The sequence below is a fragment of the Dysidea avara genome, chromosome 1 (genome assembly GCF_963678975.1).
Source record: "Dysidea avara chromosome 1, odDysAvar1.4, whole genome shotgun sequence".
Lineage (NCBI taxonomy): Eukaryota > Metazoa > Porifera > Demospongiae > Dictyoceratida > Dysideidae > Dysidea > Dysidea avara.
In genome coordinates, this window is record NC_089272.1 from 8,258,255 (window position 1) to 8,285,407 (window position 27,153).

Here is a 27,153-nt window from a genome sequence, read left to right on the forward strand (position 1 = left end):
TACATACATACATACATACATACATACATACATACATACATACATACATACATACATACATACATACATACATACATACATACACACACACTACACACATACATACATACATACATACACACACACACTACACACACACACACATGCATACATACATACATAAACAGTAGTGGTATAAACTAGCATGTATAGCTAGACCACTCAGGCATATTCACCTATACCTGTAATAGGTGAAAGAACTAATGAACATTGACCCCATTTGCTTTATATATATACTAATTGCCATTTCAAAAACATGAGCTAAAATAAATAACTCAAAATATTTATTGATATTTTACTACATAGCAATAGCATGTATCTAATGATCTAGCTGCTCTTATACTGATCAGTTTTGCTGTAGAGAACAGAGGTATTATGACCATGCTCCTGAATGCTCAAGATCTGCAATTAAGATGCAAGATACTCTAATAATTAAAAGAAGTCAGTATTTATATACGATAATTTTTTTTCTTAAATCAGTCACATGCAAAGGGTGGTTCTAGAATGTTGCTTGAAAAGGGGATTCTAAGTGATAATATTAGTAGCTCATACTGCTATATAGTAACTATATACAATCACCTCACTCCATAGTATTGTTTCACAATTTCCTTATAATAAAATTTGCAGTCACAATAAAACAATTCCAAAAGTTACAATAAATTTGAAGTGCATTTTAATAATTATATTTAGAGGTACTTAACATGCTGGAAAGTGATGGAGAAGCCATTTTAGATAATTTTGTGGCTAATTTTTTATATGTGGCCACTTAATTGCTTTATTATATTAAACCAGTGCCAAAAACAGCCCAGCTGTGAAAAAAGGCGAGGCCAAGAATGCACAAGTACATGTTCATGGAGTAACCAAAAGACATGATATCAAAATCTGGCCAAGAAAGCATTTACAGTATAGGCACTTTTGTGCATTCATTTTCTATATGCTTCACATTATCTCATCCAGCTAGCTGTACATGTGTGCTTGCAATATAAACAATACTACTGAGATGATAAAAGATATTACACTGCATTGTTACCAAAATTAATTTAACTAAAAATTTACAATTGGTTTCTATTTGGCCATCTTTTTATTTTAATATACAGTGCAAAAAGATGGCCAAGTAGAAACCAATTGTAAATTTTCAGTTAAACTAATTTTGGTAACAATGTAGTGTAATCATCTTTTATCATCTCAGTAGTATTGTTTATATTGCAAGCACACATGTACAGCTAGCTGGATGTGATAATGTGAAACATATAGAAAATGAATGCACAAAAGTGCCTATACTGTAAATGCTTTCTTGGCCAGATTTTGATATCATGTCTTTTGGTTACTCCATGAACATGTACTTGTGCATTCGTGGGCTCGCCTTTTTTCACAGCTGGGCTGTTTTTGGCACAGGATATCACTACTTTTTGTTGAATAGAGAACACACAGTTAGGTATTATATTACATAGGAGACACTGCATGCATGCATGCATGCATAATAACAGCTTCAGCAACAGATTAGCTAGCTAAATTAGTAGCAAAGCTTCCAAGTTCAGTGTTTAGAAACACTACTAAAAGTGACTAGCTAAGAGAAAATTCATTCAAACTGTGAAAATAATGTTCAAATTCCTGCAAGGACTCACGTGATATCTCGCGTGATGTTTCATGTAAATATAAACCGGCGAAGTCGAGGCTACTGTTCTTGCTGAAGCAGTGGGTTGGTGATATAATTAGTCTAGTCGAAATCTGTGCGCGACAAGTGGAGCCAAATCAGCTGCGAGTTGTTGCTGAATGTATGCCTCGGAATGGACATGCCGCCTGACGGCACTGAATGCATCACACCGTGCGCTATTTTCCCTGTGAATTGCTGGGTAAGTTCGTGTATATACTGAGCTAAGTCATTGTAAACGGCTATATAACTACAGTCGTAATTTTAGACAGGAATCTCCTATGCCATAGTAGCTTCCTGGGATTAGCTATATACTATGCTTGTGTAGAGCCTCGTAGCTAGCTGGCTTGTTCTAGCTGTACCGTGAACAAGTTGAGCTAAACCCTGAGAAAACAGCTAAAAATGAAAGAGGATTTTTCTCAACGTTTCAACCAACCAAGATGGTTGGTGATGACAACAAAGGTTATGGCTTCATATAATGTATGGTGAAAACTTTGGCTATAAATAATGTGTCAGGCATTTGAATGATTAGTGGGTAAGTCAATACTACAAATGAGTTGATATTTTTGAGGCTCAGCTCAATGCGTACATACATAATTACTATGCATCAATTGATTGATGTGATAATAATATGAGCAGATCTGAGACAACCATGGACCCTACTATATAGTAACTGGGCAGATATATAGAGTTATGTTTACTCTGATATAATTGGTGAGTGTTGTAGTTTGCACTGTAAATTGATGGTATGACTCCTGCGGTCACTTAGTATGATGAACTTCACACTTCTGAATTTACAGTGTGCCAATGGTCAAAGCTAAATATTAACCATTTAGATACCTTTGTGTGATGTTGAAGGTGTCAGGCAAACTCCAGTTAGGGGCAGGCAATGAAAGATTAGTTTTCAAAACAGGAGAGGAACATGCTTAGGCCCGCAAGGTACGGGCTTAATCTACTTACCCCTGTAGATGCACCATACCATAGATAATGCACGTATCAATGTATTGCCCTACTACCCCCCTCGGACATATATGGGGCTACAATGGGCACAACCGAATGTTAAATGCCCCATGGTAGGGCAAACCTATTGTGTCGAATCTCCACCATTGGCTCCAGTTGCAACGTGGGGGGATTTGACATAGTGTAGAAAAAATACTTGGATGATTGTCAAATGCCCCATAGTGAAGCAGCAGTTTCATGTCAATAAAGCCCCACTTACATCCGAGGGGGGTGGTAGGGTAACACATTGGTAGGTGCATAATGAGTTTGCATCATAAACCTTGTGTTGAAATTTAGTCTGTCTTGCTTTTTTCATGCTTATAGTAGCTAATGTGCTTATCCTCAAACGATCAGGACTGGAAAACTATAAATTGTCTTCTACTTTTATCTATCAACTATCCAATCACTGCTAGTTTATTAAAATTTCCTTTGCTGTTGTAACTTGTTTACCATTATGCTATAACCATTAGTCCCTCCTAGTTTATATGTCTCCTAGCAACAAAAATTGTTATGTCAACAATGTAGGTGAGAACTACAAAAGAAGTTATACTCCAAAATTGTTCATCAACTGCTGCATTATGCTGAATACATCTTGGGAATGACTATGTTGGATGCTCACTTTAACAATAATCATAATAGTGGAAGTAAGTGTTTGTTGACATGTTAGTCTGACTATGATTACATGTTTTTAGTTAGCTGTGCCTTACCATACTGTATCCCTTTCTGTATATGCAGGGTGGATACTGATGTTGCGACTGTTGGCGGGTGAGTTTATGGTCACTGGACAAATCACGCAAATAGTGAAGAAAAAATAATATGTGGTACCAAGACCCCACTACTATATTATGAACTCTTGGTGGTACTTCATAGCCAAACACTAGTGTATCTGACTTCTTGTGACATTGTAGTCATTTTTTTTATAAATTTTATGGGATGTAAATGTTTACTATTACAATATATCATGCTATCATTAAAGAGTTTCTATAATTGTGGGTGGTTACACGAGGGTCTATGAAGTGCTGTGACTGAAAGGTGATGCACTGATGCCACTGGTCTTTTAAGTCAACACTGAAGTTTCACAGGCACTGAAGGGCTGGGGCGGGATTAGAGATGTACACGGGTAATGTAGCAGTAAATTACTTCAACTATCACTACAGCGGGTATGAAACAGCTGGCTATGGCTATGTACGGCCCTGCATGGGCCGGAGTCACGCTGACGAGTCAGTGGAGGCATCATCATGACAGTGGCAAAATTAAAATAAATCAGTGACTGCTCACAATTAAACCAAGAGTTGACAGCACAGTGTCTATCAAATCAGCCAGCACGCTATGGCTAATGACCTTGCCTACTTCCACAGTATTTGGGTTTAGGAATTGAGGCGAGTGCCTCACACCTCGATGTCATGGCGGCAAGTTTGAATCTTCAAAGAGCACAAAAGTGATCTCATAAACTAACAAACAACTTTTAGCGAAATTAAATGTACAGATACATTGTGTAAAAAGCCCTTGGTAGCCGCAGCCTTTTTACAATACGACTTCATGGTTGAAAGAAAATTGCTTCAATGGGATGCAATGACGAAGAAAATGAAAAAAAGAATGATGCACATTTGAATAAATAATTTCATTAATGCATGGTAAATGGGTGGGCGATGGAACAAACTACTCCAACAATTTGCCTGACTTTTCGTGTGGTAGTTACTCATTATACAAAGGTTACATGCCCCTGGTTTTGAGGTGGAATCTTTTAGTAAGCCTGAGATTTCGCCATGCGGATTTTAAAAGATTGCGTAATCGATCCCTCGTGTAAATGACTCACAGTAGTGGTCGCGTGTTTATTATTGTGGGCGCACGCTTTGTGCTTCTTGGCCTCACAACTCACTACCGTGAGTCTTGATCCAATCGATGATATCGGCAATGATGAAATTAGATGCTATAATTGACAAAATGGCCATGTTAGTGCGGGGCTTCAGAGACTCTGGCACACAGTATTTGAAATAGATGTTGTCTGTAGGTTTTTACACATGAACAGGAGATAGTAAAGGTAAGAAGTAGTACACATACTGTGATGGTGCAAAACGCGCTCCAACATAGAAAGCAGACCGAAAATTTTAAATTCAGACAATTATTTGTATTGTGTGTTGCATTATAATACAATACCTATACTGACTAACTTTATACTTCACCTTTGCTCTTTTTCGAATTTATAAACGCTATCATACGGAAACACTACAGTGTATCTCACCCAATACCTCCCTGTACAAAGTCCCCACAGCCATTTTGTTTTGTGACATCATAGATAATACACGAAACATAATCACAACATCAAGAAATGTCATTACAGACATTACTCATTTTAAAAGCAAACTGGCTTCTGGAGACTGGTGAAGCCCCCTTGAACCATGCCTGGTTACATATGTATATAACAAAAAGTTGTAGTAAAAATAGTGGATCAAAATAATCAAACGTGGTGAACAAGAGAGACATAAATGATGGTATAGTAAATATAGTACAGCACAACTATGTGGAAAATTCCTATGTACTTGCCCACATGGGTATGCTGTAAAATACCATCATTTGTATATTGCTATTTTTGTTAATTGGATCCCTACTTCATTTTATTTTTTTTAAGTTATGCATTGCAGTCGTTGCATGTTGAATCAAAGTGATTATTATCAGTCTCAAGAAGTAAAGTATGTATATATAATATGTAAATTAAATACATAAACCATGTCTACAAGATGTATTGCACTTAGATACACCCCAAATCCGAAGTCAGAGGAAATTCGGTGAGGGTTTATCAACAGTAAATTTCTGATGACTAAGAATGAGGGGTGTATGTACGTAAGTGCAATACACCAAATTAGATGATATGCACACAAGCTACCTCAACAAAGGAACTCACATAAAGCAACCTATCTTGTTTCACTACTGTTTAGATATTCTCTTGTTCCTTAATCCACCTTTAAACTTCCTTCTACTTGCTTGTTTACATAATTACCATATCAAAGGAAAGGATGATGCCAGACATGTTATCACATTAATTTGTGTATGAACACTCGCCCTAACAATCATATTCTGAAAAGTGAGTTATTTACAACAGTGCAATATCCTAGGCAGCATAGGGATAATTATGAACCTAGACTAAGCATACCATTAGTACGAAATGCTTCCGATGGCTTGCCAAAAATTTATTTTAACTAATTGACTACCTCACTGATGCTTTCAGTGTAACTCAGTAATAATGGTTAATGCTACTGACTTGACACTTTTACTGTTGGACACGGCTTCTGTATGACACGCACCTTTTGGCATACCACAATAAGTCGGATTCATCCATCGATGTACCTTTGTCTTCCTTTGTGTTTCATTTCTTTTTGCTTGAAATGCAAATGTGTTATGCAAACATGTCAGTTTTCATGGGTAAGATTTCAGTAGTCTTATCTGTTGTCTATCACATAGCAATAAAAATTGGAACTATTCATAATTTACACACCATTCTCACAACTGTTAAAGTAAGCAAATTGGTTCTAGGAAACTTTCACATATTGTTCTCAATGGCAGATACAGGGCATTCATTGATGTCAACATACGCCCACTGAATATAGTTCACATGTCTGAGACCACTTTACAGGTCTGGTGGGTGGTATATACAACTATCCATATACCATGCTTGTGTGAGTCTTGGCAGGTTGTATATAATAGACATATATACCTCAAATCACAGGTAGTATATTTAATAGATATACCGTGGCTGCAAGGGAATTTGCTGATACATATACTCGAAACATGAGGTCTTCAAGCCTGAGGGTGAAGGGTGTATAACCGTATAGCCTAAATATTTCTAGGGGGAAATGTTCACTGATTTCACGATTTGGGAGATACCAGCAAAAGTTTATCCTTGAAATATTTAGTCCTCCATATAGTCTAATACATTTTGAGGGTATTTACAAATCAAAAAAAATAAAATAAAAATTTTAGCAACATTGTTCAACCACAAAAAAATTGCCCTTCAAAATGTATAGGTTATATGTGACTGGATTTTGGAAAAACCATCAAAATCGCACATTAGAAGTTTCGAGATAAACGTAGGCACCGGCCGATTATGCCAGCATAATTTAAAGCATAATAGGTGACCAAAAGCATCAAGCATAATGCCAGCATAATAGGGACGATTTTTGAAAAATTAATTAAATGCGCAATACGCGTGCCTGAAAGAAAGCAAATATTCACTGCCAATAGTATTATTAGTGCATTTCATATTTAAAAACACGTAATATAACTTATTAAACCGTTTCTTTGTTGGTTATTCACACTTTGCAGAAATAAGATCGAGATACTCTAATAGAGCAGTCACTTACTCTAATAGAGCAGTCACTTACTCTAATAGAGCAGTCAGGAAAGGCTGATATACTCTAATAAAACAGTCTGTTCTAGAGCATAATCTTGATTTTGAAAGCATAATTTTGAGCATAATAGGCTTAATTTTTTAGCAATGCTCAAAAGCATAATAGGTAAAATTTTGGGCATACTAGATAAACGGTTTTAAAGAATTGAAGCCAGCATAACTCTCCAAGGATAGCAAGCACGCATATGAAATTTACACAAAAGATGCATCAATCTGTTACCTTTCGAGACACTTCCAGTACTTGTAGCTGCTTGTACAGTTTTCCGCCAAATAAGATAGAAAATCTGAGCAGTTGGACGAGCGAGGTAGTATCACGAGTGCTCACAAAGGGGTGGAGGCTGGGGGGTGGAGGCTGGGGGGTGGCGGGAGGGCAAGAGATAGACCTCAAAATGGAGGCAGACCACGATTGGACTCCAGACACGAGATTACAGGGCTGTGCTGGCTCCTTAGTGGCTGATATGTAGCAAAATCAACAGGGAACACGTCTGGCCAACATTATAAGGCTGTCCACCAGTAAACCACTGATTCTTGCCAAGCCAGGTCCTTCACAAGGCCTGAAACCGCCATTTGAGCACTCCACACCACCCAGACAAGACGTGTGTAAAAACCAGCCTCGTGTAGTTTGAGTAGTGCTGAGGGTCAAAACTTGTAGTACGATAGTGTAGCTATCCACTGGTGGTGTTAGTTTGATTTTGCCTGGTGTGCGATTTGGATCGGTTCTGTAAAATCTGGTCACATATGGTAGGTATATCAGCAAAACCTCATCATTTATAAACTGCCAACTGATTGAGACTTAGCAACTACACTAACCTGTAAACCCAAACCCATAATTGAATGTTCTGTGTCGCTCAATAATTATAATGAGTCAAAGCTTATTGTATCTTTGAACTGGTTGGAGATCATGTTCCCATGATATTTCCTGGGCAATATCAAGATTTTTCCCAGGCAATATGTGAGTTAAACCCCTAGTGGCCCCTCTGAATGCCCATGCTAAAGTTGTGTATATATATATATGGTACTTTGAATGGGAGGATCAAAGCACCAAAGAGAGCTTTATTAGTCATAAAGTAGCCAGGGTTCTTCATGAAATAAAGAACAGTTATGTGGTAGATAGAGTACAGCTATGAAAAGTATGTTAATTAACTTATTCATAAACAACACAGCTATCATGTGCTAAAACTAAACAATCTAATCCTATTTGTTGGTTCTACTACTAGAAACAGACTTTATGGACACTTACTAGAGGTCTGATGGTTGAGAGCTGAAGCAGTTGAAGTACTCGTGATGAATGCTCCAAGGAAGATGACTCAGAAAGTACTATATACCACTTGAAGCACCACCTATGCTTGTGTGCATGAAAATACAGCACTCGGAGGTGTCTTGAGATGTAATAAGGCATTCAACTTCACCTCATGCTTTATTAGTCTCTCAACATGCCCCTCGTGCTGTATTATTCATACACATGTGCGGCAGTGCTTTATACCTGCTTACCTGGGAGCAGGTACAGTACATAAGTAGTATAATTATTAGTGCTTCCACGATATAGAAAAACTCTATATCATACATCACCAAGATTTATATCACGATATGAACATATATCATGATAGAACTAAGTGTAACATTTGCAAGGCAAACAGGTACATATTCCTTCCTCATTGTAAATCAAAATTTAAGGTGTACCACAAGTAAAAGCTACTCATATTTACCAGGTTCTAAATGCATTTTACCACTGTTATACAGCTGAGACAAGTGGCTGGCACTTCATACAAACCTAAAACCTCACAATTTACTTTGGGGTTGGCATGTTACCACCACTAAACCATAATTTAATCAAATGCCATATGTCTGGCCTCCCCGACATCATTATACTATATCATTATACATCAATATAATTAATTGGCTATATCACCACCTTTTTATATCGATATTATTTGATATTATCGATATATCATGCCAGGCACCATTTTTAGGGTGATATTTTTACCAGAAAAGTCCAAACCTTCATGATCACTAATAACAGTTAGTACTAGTTAGGTATAATCCAGCACAAGAGTGCCTTCAGTGTGACCCAAAACACTCAACAAGGAATTTTAAAACATAATTTATGGAATTTTCCACTGACAGACTTATTAACTGCCCTGCCTGATGCCTTCAGACAAGTGTAACTCAACAACCACTAAACCTATGAGTTTAATTTTTTTGCTATTAGATGTTGCTTCAATATTATTATTATTGTTTTCTAATATCTATTATAGAATGTCAATATCCACTTACAAATTTTAGCTGGGACGGTCAATTCCTTGTTGTCATACCCCAGCCAGTGGTAGCAAGGAAAGCGACTTTCAACTTCATTATCCTCCTGGAAATCAGTGATGCTGATGTAGTTCACATACCAGTGACAATTAATTACACGTGCTTTTATTTTAGAAAATATATCATCTTTTAAACCCACACCAACTATTTGGACATCTCCCAAGTGGTCATCTGTCTCTATGATCATGTCATCATAGGTGTCCTTATGGAAGGAATTAGTTGCTTGCAACCATTGGAACAGACTAAGAGAGATTTTCTTCGTCTCTGATTTACAACCAGCCAGAGTAAAAAAGACATCTATAGATGTTGCATAGCTTCCTACTTGGTGTCCAGTCACAATCCTCACTCCGTAATAGTACTTTCCCTCTATAAAACATGTATATATTATATAACAATTATATATTATTTATAAAAAGGTGCATTCTAAATACTATCAGTGGCTTTAAAAACTATTACAATTAACCGTGGGGAGGGGAGATTGTTACACATAGTTCAAATTAAACAAATTATTTAATTGTATAGTGTGTGGGAGGGGGAGATATTTTGCAGGTTGACCACCATTGAAAATTTCGAGGGGGGAGATTTTAGTCGTGCATTTATACTTAAACCATGCCATTTTTAACAAGCTGCAAATTTCAAGGAGGAGGGGGGATTTTCACGGATAGCTACTAATCCACAAAAAATTGCTAAATCTTTTCCCCTCATAAAACCCTGATACACAGTATGTTTGAAGTATTTTGTGGTGTATATTGTCATGATTGTCCAAATAGTTAAAGTGAAGTAGCAAAGTGCCATGCAGTAAAGGGAAGACTGTAAGGCTAACTAGTTGGTCTGCTGGGGCATACACCCCTGGAAATTTTGAACAATAGCTGTGATCTAGGAAGGAAATGATTGAAATATGGAAATAATTTTAAGAAAATAAGGATAAAATTTTAAAAAAACCATAATAATATAAATACATACATGCAAGGTTTGATAAGGCGACTTTAATTTATACTGTATAAATTAGATTGTAAGGCAATTTTTAATCAAAAAGTGGACCACAACATGGAAACTTTTTGAAATGGCTATCTCAAGACTGCATCTTGAGGTACTTTTATTGAAATCCCTGGGGTAAACTGTAAAAGAGAGTTAAGATCTCCATATATATCTTTGAGTTTATAGTATTGAAGGTGGCACCTGAATTGTCGTTGCCATTAACTTAGTCATTTCTTGGCCATCACCTTGGATGTCACATCTTTTTTCACCCTGGTTTTTAAGGGGGGCCAAACACTTTTTTGTAGCTTGGCGACACTTGCTAATTGCTGGCCACTGTAAAGTGCTAATTCAGCTTTATCTTCTTTAATATAGGCTAGATCATATTTTAAACTAATATATTAAAAATTAAACTTAAAAATGAAGTAGGAATCCAAGCGATAAAAAGTAGTGAAACAAAAGATTAACAATGGTAGCTATTATTACAGTATAGCTCAGTGGGAAATCCATACTTTGGCATGGTATAACAATTATTTGTAGGGATTTCCCACTGAGCTATACTGTAATAGCTACCATTGTTAATCTCTTGTTTCACTACTTTTTATCGCTTGGATTCCTACTTCATTTTTAAACTTATAATTTTTAATATACTAGTTCTTTTAGTTTTTTGATAAAGCATACAGCTAGCTATAAACATGTGACTGTTCTATTAGGGTGACTGCTGTATTAGGGTATGTCGAATCAGCCTGCAAAGATGTGTGCTTGCCCAAAAAGGGGTGTGGTCATCGTGGTATCGACCGATTCATAGTACTATTAGACTACAGTACCTTGAGTCAGCCTACCAACTTGAAGGTATGTGGTCACAAATACAGCTAGCATAAAAGGGGCGTGTTCATCGTGGTCTCGATCGATAGATCGATAATACGTAGAATAAAGAATGGGCGTGAAGTTGTGACCTACCGTACGCAAGGAAATTTAGACGTAAGAAAAATTTGACGAATTCAGACTACAGCAGATTTGACGAATAAAATGTTGACGAAAATGAAGAAATTGTAGGCAAACCTGCACTTTTAAGGGCGCTTATAAACATTTGACGGATTTAAATTAAATTTACGAATTAAACCGATTCATCAAATTTGTCGAATTTTTTAACGTCAAAATTTCTTTGCAAACGGTACCGTGGAGTACCGGGTATCTCCGTACAGTAGCGTAGTCTAAGTACCTTAAATAATTTTGTGGCGTCTTTTATGCCCGATTATGAAAGTGTTGATATGGAAAATTAACACTTCGGTATGGTTTCGTTGGATGAAGGAGAAGACAAGCAGCGTAATTGGTTGTTTTGTAGTGCAGGTAGCTAGTTTTGTAGTTAAAGTACTTAGTTTGGTAGTTAAACTAGTTAGAATTTTGTATTTAATATATCTAACATTTCCAAAGTTGAGCTTTTAATTGTGAAAAAAGTAAAGGAAAACATCAAAAAAAATTGAAAATAAAAGAAAGGACAAGGCACACAGGGCGTACACTAGTCGGAACCCCAAAAGGCACATCCCACCGGTAAGTTTGTTGTTGTGGCGTAAAATGGTGACCATGCGCTGCTTCGTTTAGGCTCTAGGCTTGCAACTGTGGTCAGGCAGTGAGTGAGGCAGTGAAACTAAAATTGGAGTTTTGGGCGATTTTTAAAAATTTTATATCCGGCCACCTGTAAGTGTTTTGTTGTTTTTAACGCTACATTTGATGCTATATGGATGCATTTTTTCCGTTTAAAGTAAATAACTAGTAGATATTTAGCCGGTCATTGCAATTTAAAAAAAACTTAGAAAAAATCGTGACACAAAAAGGTTTAAGAAACGAAGAAAAAAAGTGTGATGTGACCTAGACTCGAACCCACACATCCAGGTTTAGAGTACCAACGCTCTACCACTGTACCACCAGTGCTTGCTGACTACTCCTCTTGTTTTTGTACTATTTAAATGTTACAAATATAAATACTATATAGTCTAACCATACCAGTGAAGAAGAAACCAAAGCTGAACCCTACCCTAACCCTAACGCTAACCTGACGTTTGCCTGTTAAACGTAATGATGACTTTCACTGCCTGTATGGTTGGCCCGGCTTCGTCGGGACCCTCGCTTCACTCGCTCCAACCCTAGCTCGCCTCGAACTCACCCAAAACTTACCTTCATACAACTAGTGTGTTTGATACTAGAGTTATAGGTGACACTTCCCAACAAACGACCGGCTAAATAAATATTTGCACGGTGACCGGCTAAATATCCACTTCGAAATAACTATTACAATTAGGCCCCTATTTGGTGATTATTAGTTTCTCATCCACCCCCCGCATCCTTCTTAAGCTACCGCATGGTAAGCCATTATTTACTTTCTGCATGCTCAGAAGAACACGTGATACCAAACTGATATAATTTTTAGTTGATGAACGCTACAATGCGCTATATATCGCCAGGATAACTGTTGTTTTCCTCAGCAAATTGCTGCAGTACCTGTTGCAATCGTGTTCTATCGACTTCATCAAAGCAGGCTTTCAGTTGACTGTCAAAAAACAGTTGGCGATCACGAAAAGTAGTGAAGGAAATGTTTGTAGTAAGAAAGAAAGACAATTTGGACAAGGTCTGTACATTAGTGTGTTAATATTATAAAATAATGGCATAATGGTAATACCCTCCCGCCCGCATCATAATAATTAGAAAGGCTGGATGAGAAACTAATAATCACCAAATAGGGGCCTTACAAACAACTATTACAACTACATAAACTACAGCTAGCTACAGGGGGAAAACTATTATTAATATTATTCGATAAAGGTGATTTTCGTCGCGTAAGAAGTTTCTAAGCTGGTTTTTAAAGGCGATGTTTTGGCGGCGCACGTCATTTCAGGGGATTCCTACTTAAACAGTACTACCGTACTGTTTGATATTGTCTTGCATTTATGATAGTAAAAATTCAGACAGCTGGCAGCTATCAGCGGTAGCACAGAGGGTAGGACTCTGACGGCTTGTGAAAAGTAGTGATCGAATTTATTTTAGTTTATTTTTCACATTTTAGATTGCAATGTTTACCAAATGAAGTGATTGAAAGCAACACTCTACCCTTGTTTAAATCAAAGCTGCTAACCATAGACTCTTGGTTGACAATAATTATTTCTACAGCATATATATATATCACTAGTATTTTTAAAAATTGTTGGTTAATTTTGTTGCAGTACAGCTAGCTAGTTACAGCTTATTAAAGTACATCCTGTGCCAAAATTGGAAGCATACACTGTAAAAACAAAGGTATTCAGTTACACCCTATGTAAGGTGTTATGCTACACCACACCTTTAGGGGTGCTTTTTCACACCCATAGGGTGTTTTTGTCAAAAATAGTGAACCCACAATCAAATGTGATGCTTGGTTGTTAGCTTATTAATACAAAATGGTAACCATTATAAGTAAGGTACAATATGCATTAAATGTAACTGTGTTATGTATTGCATTATGATTTCATTTCAATAGTTATAGGCTTCCTTTGAGGACTTTGACTTTACAGATGTGATCATGCTTACACCTGTGAGACCCACCCCAATACCCTCCCTTCAAATGTTCAGAGCTTTTGTATCCAGTGTTACCAAACACCCTAGTGAGAGTTTTGTAGCACCCTGATGGATGTAACAAAACACCCCTGAGGGAGCCCCACAAAAACGGGCAATATAACAGTGTTTAGAAACACCTTTGTTTTTACAGTGTATAGGCCCATAGTAGCATGCCTAGCTTACCTATGCTTTGACCATAGTAGCAGTGGCATTCAGATCTATGACCTGCATTCTCAGTATGATGGTCTGCATTCTATTCACCTCGGCCAGAAGATGTTCGAACGAACAGGCCCTTTCAGGTGTCTGCTCTTACCTCTTGTGAGTCCGATGCCGAAATGATTTGGGGGAAACTCCACATACATAACCAAAAGCCATTGTATATATGTTCAATTATATTAAGTTTGAAGAATTGTTTATCACAACTGCACACCGAAGATTCTGAAAACTCTCCATGTTTGCTAGTTGGTGGTGATTTCAATTTCCCAGACATCTCATGGCAGGATGGCTATGGCCACATCAACCCCAGCCCAACATATGGCACTGACACTAACAAATTTTTTGTAGATACTATCAATGATCATGGTCTAGAACAACTTATTAGTTCACCTACTCGAGGTAACAATATACTGGACTTGTTATTGTGTTCTCATCCTAGTCTCATATCAAATGTAGAAATACCTCCAGGAATTTCTGACCATGATGCAATTCTCTATTGCTTTGAATTACCAAATAAGCCTCTGCATGTTTGATAAAATAGACCATCCCATCTATCTGTACCACAAAGGAAATATGGAGGGTATTAAATCAGATATATTAGACTTCCAGCTGCAATTTCTTACAAGCAATCCCTACTCCAACGATGTTGAAAGTAATTGGAACAACTTTAAACAAGCTATAAACAATGCAATTACGTATACTTCACATATCCCTCAAAAACCATCACAATCTAGAAAAAACCTTCCGTAGATTACCCCTTCTATAAAAAGATTAATGAACCGTCGAACTCGTTTACATCGCAAAGCTAAATCTCCTCAAACTGAGAAGGCTTGGAATGACTACCGTATTCTAAGAAATAAAATCACTAACTGTATTCGAAATGCTCATACCCAATATCAAACCAACCTATTCAACAAAAATGAAAAGACAAATCACAAGAATTTCTGGAAATACATAAAGAACATTCGTAAAGACCAACATGGTATACCTCCTTTAAATGAAAATGGTAATACTGTCAACAGCCCTAAAGAAAAAGCTACTGTTCTAAACAACAAATTTCAGTCTGTAATTACTCAAGAGAATACCAATGATATGCCAAACTGCAACAGCACTCCACATCCTATAATGCCAGATATTACAGTTTCATGTGATGGTGTACAAAACCTCATTGGAACTTTAGATCCAAGTAAGGCATCTGGTTCTGACAACATTCCTACCAGGATTCTAAAATTTTGTGCAAAAGAGATTGCTCCTATTCTAACTGTTATCTTTATCTAGTGCCTAACATCTAGACATATACCAAATGATTGGCTAAAAGCCAACATAACACCTGTGTTTTAAAAGGGGGATAGAAGCAACACCAACAATTACCGGCAATTTCACTAACTCCAGTTTGTTGCAAGATATTAGAACATATTATGTATCACCACATTGCAGAGCACCTGAATACCAACAACATATTAATTGACGAGCAATTTGGGGCTCAGCTCATATCAGTTGTTGAAGACATACAATTGGCCATGGATAATACTTCCCAAGTAGATATGATTTTCATCGACTTTAGGAAGGCATTTGCTACGGTTCCGCATTGTAGACTCTTAAACAAGCTTTCTCACTATAGAATTCAAGGTACAATTTATTACTGGATAAAGATTTGGCTGACTCAGTGAACACAGCATGTTGTTGTGAATGGACATGATTCAAATTTTGTGCAAGTTCAGTCAGGTGCTCCTCAAGGAACTGTTCTTGGCCCATTGATGTTTTTGCTCTACATTAGTGACATCAAGTGTGGCATCTCATCCCATTTGAAACTTCTTGTAGATGATTGCATATTATATCGAACTATCAATAGTCAGCAAGATCAATTATTATTACACCATGCCCTCAACCTTATAATAAAGTGGTTAATGGAATTAAACACTTCCAAGTGTGTGGTACTTGCCTGTAGTAGACTAACATCTTCCTCTACTTTCAACTATACTATCAGAGATCACTTTTTGCAGCGAGTTACCCAACACCTTTATTTAAGAATTCTCAAAAATGTCATTTTCACCACATATCAATCAAATTATCTCTAAAGCAACAAGAATGCTACTTTGTTAAACGTAATCTTTACAGATGTTCTGCAGAAACTAAATATTTAGCTTACACCAGTATAGTGAGACCACTGTTGGAGTATGGATCGGGACCCCTACTTGCAGAAGGAGATACAAAGTATAGAAATGGTACAACGACGTGCTGCTCGTTGGGTCAAGCCAGACTACCGATATAACAGTAGTGTTACATCTATGTTAGCAGATCTACAATGGCCATCACTTCAACACCGACAATATGTGACTAGATTAAAACTCTTCTACAACATTGTTTACTCCTCATCAGTCTTAACAGTCCCAAATTACTTCACTAACACCACATATCCCTCCCTCCACCACCACTTCTTCCATTTTGAGATTCCGTTTGCTAGAACAGATCATTATAAATTTAGCTAGTACCCCAAATCTATCCGCGATTGGAACAATTTACTAAATGACACAGTAGAATCCCAATCTCTAAAAGTATTTTTAGATAAATTGTAATTGCCTCTCATCTATGTGATTTATAATGTTTTCCTTACCTGAACATATCAGTTTGTAACTGTGTTTTCAGTAATCATAATCATGGTCTGGAGCTTAGTCTACTAACAGGATGAAATATAATACAAAGTACTATTCACATGAATCACTCGCTGATCTCGCCGTCTGGAACTGAGTGGCTGAGTCAGTGCGTTCAGAGGAACAAGCCGTCGAGTATCAGTCCGTTTCAAGTCTCTTCGTCGATTACAGTCCAGGCTTTGGCAAAAGTAGAAGTAACAACTAATGTTTCACGTGCAACATTTGAAATTATAAGCGCTCTGCTCTTTCAGCAGTATAAGCGCTTTTTGAAATAATTTTGTGGTGTCTACAGAAAAGCGTTGATACGGAAAATTAACGCCTCAATATGGTTTCGGTGCTTGAAGAAGAAGATGACCAACCTGATTGAAGATAAAAGGAAATACAAGGCGCACAGGGCGTACACTCGTCGAAACCCCAAAAGGCACATCCCACTGGTGAGTTTGTTGTTGTGGCGTAAAATGGTGACCGTGCGCTGCTTCGTTTGGGTTCTAGGCTTGCGACTGTGGTCAGGCAGTGAGTGAGGCAGTGAGGCTAAAATTGGAGTTTGGGTTTAAAATTTTATATCCGGCCATCTGTAAGTGTTTTGTTGTATTTCAGTAATGCTGTTTTACGTATTATATGGACTAGTACTATTCCGTAAAAGTGATTTCACCGCGTAAAATGTCTGTAGGATGACTTTTAAAGGCAGAATTTTGGGCGGTGCGCGAAACATTCACCACGATCCCTACTCATGTTTTTTGGGTTGGTCCCCTGGACGAACCAGACACTGTATGCCTGTCCAGTAAACAAAATAAATAAATAAGTCAAAAGTGTGCCCAAAAATACATTCGACATGTGCATCAACTCCCTGGCAAGAAAAATTTTGGACGCCAACGGAATTGTAGATGGCCAGACGGATTTTTAGCTTTCAGACTTTTTATTTCCGTTTGAACACTTGTGTATTTCGGTAATGTATGTGTCACGTGGTTCATTCAATACGCAAGTACTCAAACGGAAGAAAAAAAGTCTGTACCGGGGATTTCAGTACAGGCGTTTTGCGTGATAATGTAATCACGTTGTTTTGAACCGGTTGACGTAATCACACAAGCAGCATAATTTTCAAACGGAACTGAAATTCCTGGTAGTTTCCGTTTGAACACCTGTGTATGAGCCTTATCCGAAATTACGTCACAGACATAAAAATGGCCGCTGTAGTGTGGGGTCATTCGTAAAATTTGCATGGGCGACTATGGGACGAAAATTTTTAAACGGCAATATCTCAGCCGAGAAGGAAAATATCGACTGTAACTAGCAGGTATGGCTATAAGACATTATAATAAGTACGTAAAAGCGATTTTCGGTTGATTTTCAAAACAACGCTAGATTCCTATTCTTTCAGCAAATTTATCACCATACCTGTTGGTTAGAGCTCGATATCTTCCGCCTTGGCTGAGATATTGCCGTTCAAAAAATTTCTCCCCATAATCGCCCATACAAATTTTACGAATGTCCCCACACTACAGCGGCCATTTTTATGTCTGTGACGTAATTTCGGATAAGGCTCATTGCGTGATTACAGTAGCTACACCTTAATTAATACGTGTCACGTGGTTCACTCAATGCGGAAGTATTCAAACGGAAGTAAAAACGTCTGTACTCAAAAGTTCATCTAATAATTTTGCACTTTCCCGACATTTGTGACCATGGCCCTGGAAAGCCTAGATGTAGCCTGCTAGCAGCAGTGCATCATAAAGTCGAATACCATAGGTATAGTCAGCAAAGTCTGGTTAACATGTGGTCATAAATGCTTGCAACTGTCAATGTCACTAGCTGATCAGAGAATGTGCTAAAGTACTGACATAAGCACAGTAGAACACAATCCTCCCATATACTTCCTCCGTCGAACAATTATTCAATGGAACTCCCTTCAAATTCCTAACATCGACACAATAGATCTCGAAACATTTAAGAACGCTGTAAGTAACATAATATGTGATTGTAATGCTCATTAGTGTGTTGCCCCTAGTGGGATTTGCTAATTAACAATAATAATATAAGACTGTCAGGCTTCACACGCTGTAAGTTGTTTATGCATGACATGGATACCATATGGGAGGATTGTTGATGATAGCTATGTGGTTAGAACACAAAATAAATATTTTTAAATGGCAGGGTTGTAATACCGTAAGTTCTCTAAAAATTCGGCCCCTCTATTTATTCGGCACCCGTATTCTAACAGTGAAATAATTTCCTCTAATAAAAAATTAGGCACGTTTGCTATTTTTACAATGGATGCTGATAGTGACGAGAACATCAGAGTTGTCTAGCCTTAATATTGACGATACCAATTATACTGTGACGAGTGGTCGATCAACTAAGATTAGTGGTGATTACTATCTAATTACACTACAATAAAATGTGTATTTGTGCATATGTGGTACGCTCTAAATGTGTTGTACATAGCATGCACTCCTGTGGTGTATGCGATGTGCAGGAGATGATAGTTCACATTTGCCCATTAGTTAGCAAATGTGAACTATCATCTCTTACACATCACATACACCACAGGAGTGCATGCTATGTACAACACATTTAGAGCGTACCACATATGCACAAATACACATTTTATTGTAGTGTTATAGGCGGAAATTCGGCGAGACAAAAATTATTGATTTAAAAATATGTCGAATTTTTAGAGGACTTACGGTAAACACCCCACCCAACCTTTTTTGTGCATGAAAAGCAGCCATGATATCAGTGCTACCATTTATCTACCCCCTATAATGGACAAACAAAGCACTCACTGTGATGGCTAGGAAGAATAAACTGGATGCCTTGCATGCGCGCTTGAACGGATTCTCGTAGCGAACACAGGCAGCTCACTAGATACCCCATTATGGAGATCTTGTAAGGTAAAAGAGTGCTGCACAACTTCAATCTGCCATCAATTAACGTTATAAAGACTATAGTCGAACAATAGGTATCCCTGAGCACACGATATCCCGTAATTTTGTTTTCTACGGCTTCTTCCGTATACGGAACATTCGGCATAATGAAATTAGGAATCTGACAGCTAGTTTGATGTCTGAAGTCTGCCATAATGTCCAGATTGAACCACAGCTGCACCCAGGGCCGCCCACAGGGGGGGCAACTGGGGCATTTTCCCCGGGGCCCAGCCTGAAAGGGGCCCCAGGAGGCCCCATGAAGGGCCCCTTGAATACCTGTTTAAAAGATCGATATACTCTAATAGAGCAGTCAGATCTAAATACTCTAATAGAGCAGTCACAGTATTCTTCAGAGGAGCAGTTTAGCAAGCTTATCGATAAGGAGATATGGTTGGTGATGGGTAGTTATTGTCATTGCCAGCAGGTTGTGACCTTTTTTTTTTTTGGTCTTCACCTTACAACTTGGGTCAAGGGCCCCACTTTAACTCTTTTCCCAGGGCCCCTTAATTTCTCTGGGCGGCCCTGGCTGCACCCTTTGTCTGGTGAGACCTTACATTATCGCTCTGCCATTTAGGATGATGACGCAAGGGTAGACATCAGGGCTTCCGGCTTTTGGAGGTGCCTACACCACCATACCTTCTTTGATGTGAGGGTTTTAAACTGTTTTGCAGCTTCTAATCGTTCCTCTATGCTATCTGCTGCTTTTCGAAAACATGAACTAGAGAAACGTCGTGCCTATGAGGAACGCATTCGGGAGGTGGAGCATGGGAGTTTTACCCCCCTTGTTTTTTCCACTTCAGGTGACATGGGAAGGGCTGCCACCACCACTTATAAACATCTTGCCCGCCTGCTGAGCGAGAAGTGGAATTCCCCATATTCTGTGGCGATGGGCTGGCTCCGTTGTAGTTTGGGGTTTTCCTTGCTCCGTTATTCAGTTATGTGCATCAGAGGATCACGCTCAAGATCCAAGTGTCCGTGTGTGCCTCCAGCAGTTGATCTTGCTGTCGCTGAGGGGCACCTGCCTGCCCATTGAACCCTGGGCATGCTGTAGGTTCTGTGTAGGTTCTTTTCTGTAGGTTATAATTAATTTTTCAAATATTTTGTTAGCATTCTATAGAGATGTGTGGGAGGAAGGGAGTGCCATTAGGGCCGGAAAAAAATTTTTAAACGGAACAGTAGACAATGGCGAAGAACAACTTAGAAATTTATCGAGGTGGAGGCTGGTTAGCGATCTGTGGAGTACGGGTTAATGGGTTATGGACACGCGGAAGGACTCAGTGAGTAAGGCTGTGTAGCTTTTATCGCGAAAAATAGAAGTCTTGGGCTGTAATCTACACGAGTGAAGCAAAAATAATATGAACAATTCGCGTTCCAAATTTCGTCTAGACCATTTTTACTGCTGTATCACCATTTGTCAGAGTTCAGTGTTTGATAATAAGCCTTCTGTCTGGCTTGAGGAATAGCTTTGAGCCATCCACTGCTAGTACCAGATGAGATTGTGGCAGCTCATTCCATTCTTTAACAGTTCTGTAAAAAAAAATCATTCTTGATAATGTTGAGTGCGTGATGATGGTAATATAAATTAGGCTGTTACTTTTGTTCCGGTGTCACAGTGATATATGTTTCCCCGGGTAACGTGTTTCCCGCACACATATCCCTAGGGATCCGTGTTTCCCCGCACACATATCACTAACTCGCTAGCGACCTACAAGTCACAGTGATATGTGTTTCCCCGGGTAATATGTTTCCCCTTTATAAAGTCATGTGCAACGCACGTAGTGTTAGCATAGGCGCGCATGCACTTTTAATAATCATAGCTAGCCATACCTAGCTATACAACTAGATAAATACTATAAGTATACATGTTGATGGAGGAAATCAAGCCATTCACTGGTATTCAACTATAACTGCTAAACTGTGCTGTGATTTGGCTATGTAGCTATAGCATCAGTTTAATAAAACAGTAGCTACAAGTACATGTATACAATAAAATACTATCTCTAGCTATATAGAGTAAATCATGTGATTGCAGCTATGTATAACTAATCAATGTAGCTACAGCTTTGGCATGCAGTCAGTCATTATCTACCCCCTTGCCGGTTCTATCTGGGGTTCCCCAAGGGAGTATTTTGGGATCCCTATACACTTCATTATTTACATGAATGATTTACCATCTTGTGTTACCATCAGTAAAACTTTACTATTCATTGACGACACCAAGATTTATAATACTGTTAGATATTTCACTGTTTCAAAATGATTTAGACTCAGCAACTTTGTGGAGTATGAGATATAATATGTTCTTTAATCCAAAAAAGAGTGTCCACCTATATTAATGCAAAAGTCATCACTATAATTACAAAATAGCTGACACACAGGTTTTAACAAATAGTTCACATAAAAATCTCGGTATTATAATATCATCAGACCTATCTTGGGATCATCACTACAAAAACATAATCCCTAAGACCTACAGAATGCTAGGACTGCTCCATCGCAGCTTTAGCAAGCATCAAACAGTGACAGCCAAGAGAACTTTGTATATTTCCTTAGTGAGATCGTAAGTTATATACTGTTCAGTGATTTGGAAACCTAACCATATCAAGCAGGGGCAGATCCAGGGGGGGAACATTGGGGGCTGAAGCCCCCCTTCATATTTAGGCTTTACTTGATCAATATGCTGAAAATTATAATGAAATTTTGTCTTAGCATAATTATATGATCACTAATAATACAAATACTCATAAAACCACCTTATAAACATCTTTCCAAGGTATTATCAGTGGATTTATGCTAAAGTTTATGCGACAAGGACCTGGATCAGCATTGGAGGTGTACAAGATCGAGATACGCTAATAGAGCAGTCAGCTAACTACTCTAATAGAACATTCACTGGAAACATGTAGTTGGTTCTGTTATGAAATTTTTCCAAATCTTCCTGCAAAGTGCATTTGTCTGTTTAAAGGGCTTCATTCATCCACTTGTGTAGTTAATATGTGAGGCAATACTTAAATTCAGGTACACAATTTCCATTGAAAATGCTGCAGATTCAATCTTGTATTGTTCAAATTTCAAAATTTTCCACTTTCAATATTATTCTAACATGCACCTATTCAGTGTTGTGCAATTATGGGAGGGGTGCATTATGTACTTGGTTGTCTGTACCTACCCAAACTTTTCCATTAGCAAAATACTTCAGAGAGCCATACCTATAATCTAAAGGCAGTATATATAATCTACAGGCAGAAAATATTATGAATTTTATGTGGGAATGTCTCCAAATTGCAGTATTTTAGCATCTATTTTTCAAAATTTCCTGGGGGGGCATGCCCCCAGACCCCCTAGTTCCAGCATGCTTTGCACACCTCTACCCAAGAGATTAGTACCTTGAGTTAGTCCCCCCTTTTATAAATCCTATATCCGCCCCTGTCAAGGACATCACACTTATTGAGCAGGTCCAGAGAAGAGCAACAAAGTTTATTTTAAATGACTATTATAGTTCTGATTATTAGTATAGCTAGCTAGTATAATTATTGTATTAGCTTATATAGTAGCTATATAGCTAGTTAGCTAACTATAGCTAAATACATGTAATATGCATGGGTGTCTATTAGCTAGATAGCAATATATCCATAGATATTAGAGTTCTCTCTAATATCTATGATATATCTACTGAATGGTTGGATCGCGTACTGTTTGCAACTAGCCATATAGACCTTGGAGTTACTGCACGATGGCTATATCTGAGTGGGAAACACGGATCCCTGGTGATATATGTGCGGGGAAACACGAATCCCTAGGGATATGTGTGTGCGGTGAAATATTTAAAAAATCGCTAAGGGAAACACATATCACTGACAGCTTTTGGTGGGAAACATGGATCCCTAGTGATATGTGTGCGGGGAAACACGGATCCCTAGGGATATGTGTGCGGGAAACACGTTACCCGGGGAAACATATATCACTGTGACACCGGCATTCACGTGAATAAAATATGACGAAAAAGGTACTCAAACGGAAAAAAGAAAACACAAAATGCCTTGAGCAGGAATCGAACCCGGGATCTCCCAGTGCTTGAGCCCAGAGTCCTACCCATTGTGCTACGTGGCTCTCAGCTACCTAACTCCCTTAGTTTCTACCTTATATGTCTCCGCGTGGAGTAACTTCTATATAATATATATTGAAGAAGAAACTAAAGCTGAACCCGACCCTAGCCCTAACACTAGAACTACTTTTCACGTCCCCTAAACTAAAGTTGAATGCTCGGGGCAACCTACTAGACGCGTTCCCTAAAGTTGAATGCTCGGGGCAACCTACTAGACGCTTTCCCTAAAGTCGAATACTCGGGGCAACCTACTAGACGTGTACCCTAAAGTCGAATACTCGGGGCATAGCATACAACTAGTGTGCTTGGTAGTAAGAAATCTAGTGGACTGCCGGAACAATAGCACTGACAAAATATTTCCGGCTGCCGGAACAATAGCAACTTCGTATAAATTAATGTAATTGGTGGAATTGTCTGCGTGGTGGTGGAGGTCTGTGGTAAAAAAATTATGTGGCATTTGTATATATGGCTGGCTCTTGATGGTGAACATTTCTAGATAAAAGTGATAATCTGCTGGCTTTCCGTCTTTCTTCAAGTGTAGACCGATTAAGCTCTTTCAACATAGATGAAACACTACTATGGAAATCATAGTTGGAAAAAACCCACCTTGCTGCTCGTCTCTGTAACCTTACTTGTACTGCATGTAACTACCAAAAATCGCGTGTTGTTACGTACATAAATTCTACAAGAAACAACCTTTTTTGCAACAATATAAGATATTGCAAGACTTAGCAGTATCTTGCAGCAAAGTTTTAGCTAAGTAGCTAGCATGCGCTAGATTTTTACAATTTTTGAACCTCACTTTGTTTGTCTTGTGGTTGTAAGGAAAATTCAGGCAACTCCGGAGCATTTATTATCGGTAGATCAACTTCATCGCTCGAGCCTGTAGTCTTGTACGGACACACGGTATGTTGCTGCACATTAGCGTTTGTCTTGCTCATATTCAATGTAAATTCCACTCAGATTTAACTAGCAAGCTGTATAGCTAGTATAAGCTCACTGATCAGGAACATGCAGAATACGGTATTTTATACGAAAGCTCTGAAGTAGGAAGTGAACAGCAAACCGCAAAAAAAAGTGTTGCTTGTTATACACGCATGCGTTCAAACGTATATATCTCGTAAACTAAATATCCTATGAATATACGGTTTGGACCACGCCGGATGCAGTTTAATAAGACGATAATTACGATGATACTTCGAAATGAAATAAAGATGGTTAGTAAAAGTTTTATGATATGAATGTAGATAGTAATATTAATAATGATAATATTAATGATTGTAAACTATATATAATATAATGTATGTTTTTTTGTGTTGTAAGTTGCTTAGCTAGCTACTTTGGTTGTCTTTGTATCAATTATACCTTGCATCGTTTTAGTTTTGTGTGCACTGTATGTATTGTAATGTGTCCCTCCGGGCAAGGAAGAAGGGCTGTAGCCAATTGCTCGGAGGTTAAATATACAAATCAATCAACAGACCTATCCTTCGTGAGTAGTTTACAAACCATGGAGGAATAGGTGGTCCCTACACGGATTAACAGGAGCCCAAGTTTTGTAGCTAGCTATGTCGAAACGCGTAGCTATTTTACGTAAAATAAGTTTCGTTTATAAGAACCAAATTCGGGGCCAAAGTTAACCACGCATTTTGAATTCATTGCATAACAGAAATTTTAATTGCGTACTTTGTTTATTTTTATTTATTATTGCTTTATGGCAAATATACTAAGGCAACTGGTGCTTGCAGCCCGAAACACAAATAATTATAATATTTCCGCATTACTGGAGCTCACTTTCCAGTGTGACTCTCGTGCTGATCTTTCTGCTGCAAGTCAGCGTAAGGAAAGGAAACCTGAATACCAACAAATAGTTGCTGAGCTTGATCGCTTGGGCGTCATGAGTCAGTACTACACAATTGAAATTGGCCTCCTTGGCCACTACCTTAAGGAGACCATGAAGCAAATTTTAAATCAAAGTTTTTCCCATTCAAAAGCTACACTTGACAGAGCAGCAGCATTTGCTATCACCGCATCCCAGACAATATTCTTTGCTCGGAGCATCCCTACTTGGACTAATTAAACACTATTTATTCTCTGTTTTGTATTATCCTTGCCATGCCTACTTGGATTTAGGTCTTTGTGGTCACATGTGACCGAGGAATTTTATGTATTAATTTTAATATTTCATCTCTATTGATAGTTTTTAAAAAAGCTATCTATTAATTTAAACTTTACAACTTAACTTAATTTAATTCCTTCATCACAGGATTGGGCAGAGTTTGCTTCTCTGCCCACTGTTTGAATGTGAAATCCTTTTCTTGTATTATTGATATAAATTACCAATTAACAAAAAAAAACTTAACTTAAGTATCTGAAAGTTTGATGTTGGTGAGAGGCTTCTCCAGTAACAAGAATAAGCCAGAAATCATTGATGTTTACGTACATACACCCCTTTAATTAACTCAGTATTTGATAATGTAGATTGGGTGGTATTATATAACTAGAACGATTTGAAAGGGTCAGCAAAAAAGGGGACATGTGCCATTTTAGATTTTTTCATCTCTTAAAGCATGTGAATCAGTGGTGATTCTAGACCTGACCTATAGGGGGGGCCAAGTAGGAAACAGTATGACTATTGTTGTATGACTGTAATATAAATAAAGCAGAATTTCAGGATGGTCTGGGGGTACAACCCCCAGAAGCTGCAGGATTATTACAACTTGAAGGTTTGAAAACAGCCTAAAATTTATGCTAAAAACATGGAAAATGCTAAAAATAACAATAATGCCAATCTAGCTAACTGTATACTGCAACTTTCCCCTAAGATTTTTAAACAGTTATTTTTCAGCAGGGAGGGCCATGCCCCCCCCCCCTTATAGAATCGCCTATGATGTGAATAATGTTGTTACTAAGTAAAAATGAATACAAAAGTTCAAGGCAGTCTCAAATTTAATTCTTTGAAAAATTGCAACAATTCAATTATGGCCCTAAATGCTATTTAATTCCCACCACATGGTCACCTTATTTTTCAAATGGCACTTGCCCCCTTTTGCCACTGACCCCTTCAAGAAATATCATTTACCAAGCCAATCATTTTTGGCTTGGTAAATGATTATATTGTTTTGTAGTAGATGCATGTGATATTGAATTCCCAACTACATCAGGTTAACTTGGATTTTAGGAAGGTTTACAACAATTCTAGAAGGAGGTTAATTGGCTGTACAAGATAATTCACTGGGTGATGTTCCCTTGAAAGTTGTGGATATAAGCAGAAAATATTTGATTGCAAA

General features: G+C 38.0%; 2 protein-coding genes across 4 annotated transcripts in view; one reads left to right on the forward strand and one right to left on the reverse strand.

Annotated features, from left to right (window-relative positions):
• Positions 1 to 9,768, forward strand: part of LOC136255522 (glucose-6-phosphate exchanger SLC37A2-like) — a 39,969-nt gene extending 30,201 nt beyond the window's left edge. Inside the window, exons 6-7 of one of the 2 annotated variants that reach the window (XM_066048327.1) lie at positions 8,312 to 8,408; positions 9,350 to 9,768. In XM_066048327.1, coding sequence (XP_065904399.1) covers positions 8,312 to 8,337 — 26 coding nt within the window. In that variant the 3' untranslated portion in view covers positions 8,338 to 8,408; positions 9,350 to 9,768. Of the gene's footprint in view, positions 1 to 3,214; positions 3,334 to 3,424; positions 3,660 to 8,311; positions 8,409 to 9,349 lie in introns of those variants that run through there. The other variant, XM_066048320.1, reaches the window with a different exon arrangement.
• Positions 1 to 24,856, reverse strand: part of LOC136255230 (polyunsaturated fatty acid 5-lipoxygenase-like) — a 37,976-nt gene extending 13,120 nt beyond the window's left edge. The window contains exons 1-2 of one of the 2 annotated variants that reach the window (XM_066047963.1): positions 19,621 to 19,817; positions 9,369 to 9,773 (exon numbers count right to left, since the gene is read on the reverse strand). In XM_066047963.1, coding sequence (XP_065904035.1) covers positions 9,369 to 9,773; positions 19,621 to 19,711 — 496 coding nt within the window. In that variant the 5' untranslated portion in view covers positions 19,712 to 19,817. Of the gene's footprint in view, positions 1 to 9,368; positions 9,774 to 19,620; positions 19,818 to 24,668 lie in introns of those variants that run through there. The other variant, XM_066047957.1, reaches the window with a different exon arrangement.
• Positions 24,857 to 27,153: the final 2,297 nt, after the last annotated feature.